General features: G+C 38.5%; 2 protein-coding genes across 2 annotated transcripts; one reads left to right on the plus strand and one right to left on the minus strand.

Moving 5' to 3' along the window:
• Window positions 749–4,275, minus strand: LOC109829184 (glycerol-3-phosphate acyltransferase 1-like). The gene is made up of 3 exons (XM_020396330.1): window positions 3,512–4,275; window positions 3,381–3,480; window positions 749–1,825 (listed from the first exon to the last, which is right to left on the minus strand). The coding sequence occupies exons 1-3, from the start codon at window positions 4,126–4,128 to the stop codon at window positions 944–946; spliced, it is 1,599 nt and encodes a 532-aa protein (XP_020251919.1). The 5' UTR covers window positions 4,129–4,275; the 3' UTR covers window positions 749–943.
• LOC109840369 lies at window positions 7,626–8,618 on the plus strand. Its single transcript, XM_020408995.1, has one exon. It carries the CDS (start codon window positions 7,626–7,628, stop codon window positions 8,616–8,618), a length of 993 nt encoding a protein of 330 aa, XP_020264584.1.

The raw sequence follows: 9,416 nt of genomic DNA on the forward strand, positions 1-9,416 counted from the left end.
AAAGTCATAGTTTTTGTACCTAGAACTTCCGTAGTAAATTAAGTCAGATCGCGGAAGTTAATTATTTGTGTTAATTTTTTAACAAAGTGACAAATTGTAGACGGAAACTTAACACTTTCTACTCAAATATATACATCAATGCCTTTGTTGAATGCTTCATATATAATTTTTTTTTAATTCAGACGATAAAGGGTCATAAATATTGTTATATCATACTTTGCTTCATAATTGTGTATATTAAAGGGTCATAAAACTTGTTGAGTGCTCCATGATGAGAACTAGAGAAATATATGCATTATAAATAATAAAATAAAATAATTAATAATTTGCAACTTGTCCATCTTGAAAATTAAAAGATATGTCTGTTGGATAAGATCTTCCTCATGTTAATGTTTTAACTGCATCCCAATTCCAGCATAAATGTTTTGTTTGATGTTATTGCCATTTCAAAGAGTTTAAAAGAAAATTTGATTTAAACGGGAGAATTAATTGTGTAAAATTGAAATGGAAAGTGTGTTTTTTTTATAATTGAGCTGGGAATTAAATACAAGACTGTGAAAGTCATATTGGAACTTCCTAACTATCCGAGTCACCCACGGCGGATTAAACAGAAGAGTATTGAGGAATATGAACTCCATGATGTTATATTACATTACATTCTAACTACTTGTGACAAGCAGATCCTGGCATATACTGGCATATCTACAATGTTTTCACACAAACACTGGATGTACAATAACTTTCTAAATTCAACAATAAAATAATAATATTACAATGTACAAACAATTACAACCAATGCTTCCTCAAAAAAACAAAAGGTTTACAAACAAACAATTATTCAATCACCGCCATAACAATTCCAATAACTATAATCCAAAAAAAAGAGGAAAAAAATTACAATCAAATCCATGCAATAATTCTCTACAACAACATTAACCATCAATTAGTGTCTCTTATTCCTCCTCTCATCAACAATCCCTTCATTCCCAGCCAACATCAAATACTTATCCTTCCTTGTCAACGAAGTACACTCAAACCCTAACTCCTCCCCCAACATCCTCTGTATCCCATTGGCCACATCCACCCCCTTCAACCCCCCACCACAGCTCATCTCCTTCGGCAACAGCCCTAAAAACCTTATCTCGTAAACGGGTCTCGGGTTCATCAAGAAGAATATCGGGTCAAGCCATTTGAACCCGCTAGCAGTCGTCCCGTAGAACATGCTAATCCTAGCATCAACCGCGCATGGCACCATATTGTCGGTCAGCTCGGCGAACAACGCGCTAAACCTAAGTAAATATGGCTCGCGACAAGTAGTCCCCTCGGGGCAAATAACAACATCCCCTTCACTGAGCAGCTTCTGCAATTTACGTGCGTCAACAGCTCGGTTTCTCGTGAGCCTGACCGTTCTGATCGGCGACAGTATTTCAGACACCGGGCTCAGACTATACGTGACCGCAGTCAGAGGTCTACCCAACGCTGCGGTTAACATGAGGGGGTCAAGTAGGGTTCTATGGTTGCAGACGTATAGGACTCCTTTAGGGTTAGGGTTAGGGTTTTTGGTTGGGGGGTTGTGGACGTGGAGTTTGAACCCTGAAAAGGGACCGAGGGCTATGGCTAGGTTATAGGGGAGGATGGTGCCAATGAGGACTCTGGCTATGGCTAGGGTTAGGCCAAAGGGGAGGTAGAGGAAGAGGAAGAGAGATGATAACGGAGTTGGGAGAAACGCGAGCCTGCCATCATGGAAAATTAAGGGTTTTGGGTATTTGCTTCTTGGCATTACTGATGAAGGACCGCTGGCTTCTTTGGTGACGATGTACGGTTCCTGTAACAGTAATGAGAAGGGGAAAGTGAAAGGGTTAAGTCAAGAATATATATAGTAACACTTGGGGGGGTATATTTATTGTGATGATTAATGTGTTGCAGTTGATTAATTTGAATACTTTTGGTTGGAAAGTTACCATTTAAGTATGCTGTTTTTGGGCAAACAATATAAGAAATTTTCTGTACTGATGAAGGCAAATGGCAGTGGACACTAATTTGGACATTAATGATTCATATTAATGTACGTATGATTTTATGTTCTCCTCAGCTTGTCATTATGATTTTTACGTTCCCCTCAGCTTGTCAAGAAAATTTTAAAAAAAAAAAATTCGGAGGCTTCGAGTGTATATGCTTTAAATGACTGTAAAATGAGTCTCAACAATAAAATAATACCTTTAGGCCCCGTTTGGCAAAGGGTTAATGAAGAAGGGTTAAGGAAAAGGATTAATATACTTAGCCCATTTGATAATCCGAAAGACTAAATTATTAACCCGTTAAATAAGTTTTATTTTAGCCCTTATGATCAGTTTTAGTGTTTGGGAATAACAATGATTTTGATTATTTTCTTTATAATTAGAAGGGTTAACTCTTATTCCATCTAAATAGGAGTATTAGTAAACCCCTCATTTTGAGGGGTTAACTCATTTTAACCCCTCTAGAGGGGTTAACTTAACCCTTCTATATTTTTTATGTTTGGCAAATTATGAAGGGTTAACTCATTTTAACATTTATATAGATTTGTTGTGTTTGGCAGGTTAAGAAGGGGTTAAGTCTCCTTAACCCCTCACTTAACCCTTTGCCAAACGGTACCTTAAGGGGTAAAATATTATTAGATAAAATTTTCAAATTTATTTCATAATTCCTATGTACGTAGAAATTATGATTAAAATAGTTGGCGATTTTAATTCCTAAAGTTTTCTTTCTTTTTTAATCAATGAATGTAAGAAAAAGTTTCTTATGTTGTCAGCTAATTACATTCCTTAATTTCCATATTGTTTATAGCGTTTATAGCTTTGAGAAAAGAGTAATTTCTAGTATCTTCTCTACCTTTTTCATTCTACAACGACACAATTTTGGTGATAGACAAAAATATTTACCATACTTTTACTTATATTAGCAAAAGAAAAACTGTAAATATGAATGTAAATAATTGAGAAATGATCTCCAAAAAATAGAATAAATTTATCTCTAGAACCTTCTTTGTGACAACATTTTATGTAAAAAAATATTTAGTCATTTTCATAATCCAAAGCTAACAAAAACCGAAGTTTTAATTGTAGCTTCACTGAGGATGGATTAGAAACTCTAGAAGCAACATACCAATGTAAGAAAAGGCTAAACATGTCTACATATATATCATCAAACAAATGAAAACTAAAGAGAGTTTTAATCACTCTAAATAAAGGAATTTATAGTTATGAGAAAAATAACCTACTTAATTGCATGTCATGCTTCAATATTTAAGAGAGGCTATATATACTCAGTCTTGCTAGCTAGAAGGACTCAAAATTAATCACGGGAAAAATTAATTAATTACAAGGAAGAAGGAACCAAACCTTGCAGTATGAGATGAAGAGGTTATCTTGTGGACTGCAGTAGCTCACCAAAGCGACATCAGCCTTGCTCTCGCCGAACAGCTCCTTAACGGCCTTGTTCCTCTCAACCAAGCTTGCAAGTCCGACGCCGCCGAAGAGACCAAGCCGGCTCCGTGGCAAGAAACAAATCTCCGAGCACCTGAAGCTCCGCACCCACGACTTCACCCACTCCCAAGTACTCCTCCAAGAACGCTCCGATCATCACCCTCGGCATCCTGCTCACCACGACCCTCTTCTTCGTTGAAGCCAGCACCTCGTACGAATAAACGTTCATGTTCTCCAGGTAGAACTTGGGCAAAACCGCCCTGCTCACGATCTCCGCGTCTTTCACCCTTAGCCCGCAGAAGCTAATGAAGACCATAATTTTAATGCTAATCCCTTCGTCGGGGCCGAGGACCAGGATCAGAGGATAGGCCAGCAGGAGGAGCAAAGCCCTCAGCAGACTCCCTCCTTCGAACGCAACGAGCATGAAGTAAGGGAACAGGGATTGGGATCTCAGGAGGGCGGTTTGGAAGTCGCAGACGAAGGACTGCGACTCTCTCCCCTCCGGCGAGCACTTGGCCACGCTGGGGTACGGAGACGGGGCTAGATGCGACCTCGAGGCGGTCCTGTGGAAGGAACCCTGTCGCTTCATCCTCTTGGCTGGTGTGTTGTTCCGCGAAAGCAACCAATCCATAACTATCTTCGGATATAGCACCGGGAATACCATTTTCGATACTGGGTTTCAAAACCCAGTCAATTTCGATATAACTGACCGATCGATCGATCTTGGAGTCGAAATTAATTAAATTCTTTTGATGGGAAAAAATTTCGATCTCTCTCTCTCTCTCACTCTAGATTTTGTTTGCGAGGTGTGCTTGAGGAGAGGGGGATGGAGGGAATACTTATAGAGGTTGGCGGCCGGAGTTGACCCAATTTGTTGAGGGAATTAAAGAAGTTTTTAAACTAAAATTCGTAGCATATGGCATTCTTAAAATTGGTAGGTTTCGGAGGGATGTTGGTGACCAGAACCTTACCCGTTTTGCCACGTGGCATTAGACCACGTGTACGGGTGAGAAGAGGAGTGTCCCCGTGAAAATGTTTTAACAAATGAGATGCTAAATTGTTAAGTTTCTGATGATAATCATCGGCTAAATACCCATATTGGTATTTTAATTCCACCCCATTTACCAAGAAAGTATTTTAATTAGGCAAACATGATTTAAGCCATTTTAATTGATTCAACTTACAACAATGTCATTTTTCTCGTCGGCGACCAGTTTTCCGACGAGAGCTCGTCACGTGCGTGACACGTGATGACTTAAACTATTTTTTAGCTGCTGATGTGGCACGGATCTGTCCTATTTTGGGTGAATTAGGATTTTTAGAGGGTTAATTCCCGCCTTTAAACACTGCTACGTCAGAAAATCCGTGCCACATCAGTAGCTAAAAAATAGTTTAAGTCATCACGTGCCACGTACGTGACGAGCTCTCGCCGGAAAACTGGTCGCCGACGAGTAAAAGGGCCTTGTTGGTAAGTTGAATCAATTAAAATGTCTTAAAGTAGGTTTGTCTAATTAAAATACCTTCTTGATAAACGGGGTAGAATTAAAATACCAATAAGGATATTTAGCCGATAATCATCTTATTAAAACTAGCTAGCTATAGCTAGTGCTTGAAGCATGCGTTCAAACTTTTTTGCGATTGATTTGTTTACATGAGACGCCAAAATTTTTATCTAGCTTCGGTGAGAAAAGATCTGAGACTTTGGATGTGACAATAATGCGTTTAATTATTATTTTCCCTTCAAGATTGCGTGCAAATAAGTGATGGATTAAATTCCTATTAGGTGGAGCAAAATGCCATAAACATAAAGACAAATTAAAAGCTTAGTAATGGTCGCCTAACGAAAGAAAACAGGATAAGCTAGCGTGTAAGTAAATAAAAACCAGTGGCTTCAATTTGTTTTTCTTTAAAGAAGAAACTTAAGGTACGTTTAAGGAATATAATGTAGGGGGTACAAGCTTCTGTTCTGTTTGGTTCATGTTTTTGACCCTTACCAACTGTTGTTGTTAGGACTTCAGGACACACTAGGAAGTATGGTTAAATTTTTTTTTTCAATGGTAAGATTTTAGGCTTCAACTTTATCCTTTTTTATTTTTTTATTTTTTTTATTTTTTTATTTTTTATTATTTATTTATTTTTTTTCTAAAAAAAGCGGCGGTTCCATGGTGCATGTTAGAAAGCGATTTTTGCTTGTCTAACCTGCGCCCCCGCCTAGTTTTCTCTTGAATTTTCTGGATCTAGATGGCTAAGAAGAAGAGGAATTCTACTAAGAAGATCATCAACATAAGATCAAAAGCTTTGAATTCTTGTGAGGATCAATCTGGTATGAATTCGGCTGATGAAGACGAAGATTTGGATCTCGAGATCATGGGATCTACGGGTCCAAGGGGAGAGAAAAAGAAGATGATGATGGAGGAAATCCTCAGTTCAAAGAAATTCTTGGTGAATCCTCAAAATTCTAGTTCAAAATTGGGAGGTAATTTCTTGAATTTCAGCCATGGCGTTAGTAGTTCTTCAAGAACTTCTTGGGCCGATGAACTTGATTTGGAGAATACATCCACAAATCTCTCTTCAAAAAGGACTGATAAAATTCTAGATCATATAATCTCTAGTAATCTAAATTCGCCTCTGAAATCTTGCACTGTTCCATTGGAATCTTTTGAAAATAGTTCTAGAATATCAAAATCCGTGACTAATTTTTCACAAGATTGCTTAGATGCAGGTTTTTCTGGGGTAAAGAATCTTGATTTTCCCCCTCTTGAGTCTAAGAGGACTTCAGAGGTAAACAATCTTGGCTCTCCCACGCTTGAGCCTAAGAAGACTCCTCCACCATAACTAGCTGTGAAAAAAGCTGGTTAAGTCTTTTCGCTGATAATCGAAAATCTGGAAGTGGTTTTAGTCTGAGTTATGTGAAACTTGATATTATGGGTTCAATAATTTTTGATGAGGATGAATGGATTGAAGGGAGTATCATGTGGGAATCTTCACTTATTGGCCAAGTTATGGGACTAAATGCAAAATTCAAGGCAATAGAATCCTATGTGAATAAAGTTGCGGAGAATCTTGCAGTTCCAGAAGTATGCCTCCTGAAACCTGGCTTATTCCTCTTCAAATTTAATAACGTTGAGGATATGAAATATATTTTGGAAAATGGTCATTGGTTCTTTGGATCTAGACATATCCTCTTGAAGCCTTGGAATATTGATGAAGATTTAGAAAGGAAAGAGGATTGTGTATAGCCAGTCTGGATCCAGTTGCCAGGTTTGAAACTTAATCTGTGGAATGCCAAATGCATTAGCAAAATTGTCAACATGATAGGAACCCATATTGCTACTGATAAGCTCACTACAAACAAAATAAGACTTGCATATGCAAGGGTGCTAGTTGAAGTACATATGCCCTCTTCGCTACCTGATGAAGTATTCATTCAAGGACCAAAAGGTAAAAAATATGTTCAGAAAGTGTATTATGAATTGAAACCAAGGTGGTGTGACATTTGCAAAAAGATTGGTCATGAAACAAATTTTTGTTGAAGGAAAGCTGGAGCACAAAGATGGATACCAAAGAAAATAGTTAATCCTGGTAAACCTGCTCCTGTGCATGTACCAGTATCTATTCCTGTGCATGTATCTGTCCCTGAACAAGTTAATACTCAGGGTGATGAAAGGGTGGAATCTGGAGCTCAAAGATGGACACCAAAGGAAACAGTTGATCCTGGTAAATCTGCTCCTGTGCATGTACCAGTATCTGTTCCTGTGCATGTATATGTTCCTGGACATAATACTCTAAAAGTTAATACTCAGGGTGATGAAAGGGTGGAATCTGTTCACCCTTATGTACATGTTGCACACACTCAAGAAGGAAACATACTGGAAATAAGAAAAGGGGGCATGAGATTTGAAAATCCTCTGATAGAAATGAGGCCAAGCAATTATTGATTTCCCAATGAAAATGAAGAAGAATTACAAGAGGGGCAACTACATAAAGTAAAGAAATTGTAACTCCAGTATATGGTAACAGTAAACATGCACAGGAAGGTGCACAACATGAATCCTGGATACTTATACAAAGAAGCAAATCCAGAAAAGCTTTTACTGAAAATCCATTTGGGGATAAAGATGTAAATGTTTCCTCTACATTGGATAGAGGAGAATACCTTTAATGAATTTATCTTTTTGGAATGTGAGAGGACTTAATAAATCCTCCAAACAGCAAATAGTGAGGAATCAACTTATGCAATATCATATTTCCTTCTTAGCTCTCCTTGAAACCAAAAACAAAGATTGTTCTATCTCAAAAGTTACCAGGAAAATTGCCAGTAATTGGGAGTGGGAATCTAATGTGAGGGCTGTTGGTAAAGCCATGATAATCATTATGTGGGATCCTAATATCTTTGATACCCAAGTTATAAATATGTCTGATCAACAGATTACTTGCTCAGTCAAGTCAAAGGATGGAAGATTGGATTGTTTCATCTCAGCTATATATGGATTTAATCAATTGGAAGCCAGAAAGGGACTGTGGAATGATCTTAATAGCATCTGTCAAAGCATTGGCAATACACCATGGCTCCTACGTGGTGACTTTAATGCCATGATAAGTTCTGAGGAAAAGTTGACAGGAGTTATTCTTACTGAACCTCACACAGGTGATTTCTGCAATTTTATAGAAGTATGTGCTCTAAGTCATCTTAAAACTCAAGGTTTTTTCTTTACATGGAACAACAAACAAGAAGCTGATGCTAGAGTATGGAGCAGACTGGATAGGGCTCTGATAAATGATGCTTGGATCAATAATTTCAACTCTAGTCATGTTGAATTCATGATGCCTGGGATTTCAGATCATTCCCCTGCTATAGTTTTATTATATGAGGATACTTTTCCACGGAAAAAATCCTTCAAATTTTATAAAATATGGATCAATCATGACAGTTATATCCCTACAATTTCTAATATTTGGCATCAATTCATACAAGGATATTCTATGTTCTCTGTTTATACAAAGTTGAAAGTGCTTAGAGGAGCATTGAAGGATCTCAACAAGAAGCACTTCAATAATATAAGTGAACAAGTGCTTAGAGCAAAAAATGCATTACAGGAGGACCAGGAAAATCTTCAAGTAAACCCTCTAAATTATGATCTTATAAGACAGTAAAAAGAATATTATTGCTCTTATAACAAGCTCCTAAATTGTGAGTTATCTTTCTACAAACAAAAAGCCAGAATTGCTTGGTGTGTGCAAGGGGATAGAAATACCAGATACTTTCATACTTTAGCCAAGTCTAATAAGCACAATAATAGAGTTTGTAGGCATCAAAAACTGCCTATAGGTCTCCACAAACGGTTCAGTGTTAAAAAACGTCGATGAACGACTGAAGTGAATCGACGAGCTACATGAGCAGACAGGATTTCAGAACAACGAAGATCCGGACCAATCGGAGACCCGGCAGTGTTCACAAAAAGGACAACGCCCATCGTGCCTCGACCACTCTACAGATAATCCAACCACCAGAGCGGATCGAACTCTTCGTCAAGCATCCAACGCACCCGGAATCACTCAAATCCGAGTTCGGACGAAGAATCTACAGGGAAGACAACGAAATACACCTAAACGGAGTCTCGGCAAGTCGAAATACCCCGGGGGTGTCTAGGAAAAGCCTAGACACCCCAAGGGTGTCTCGGCCTTGGCCGAGACACCATAGGGTGTCTAGGCCCCCTAGACCCCCCTACATGCTCCTAAACACTATAAATAGCCCCCTTGGGCCTTGCTTTTGAGAGGAGGATTTTTGGAGAGCCTTGGCGAAGCCCTGCTGCAGCAAAGAGTGGTCGAGCGCTTCAACCGAGGAGGAGAGGTCTACATCAGTCTTCATCACCCATTCCCCGTCTGATCCTTAGTATTAGCCCTTGGCGTTAATACTAAGAAGAGCTAATATCTCGCTTTAGCCGAGATTGA

Source organism: Asparagus officinalis, chromosome 1, assembly GCF_001876935.1.
Source record: "Asparagus officinalis chromosome 1, Aspof.V1, whole genome shotgun sequence".
NCBI lineage: Eukaryota > Viridiplantae > Streptophyta > Magnoliopsida > Asparagales > Asparagaceae > Asparagus > Asparagus officinalis.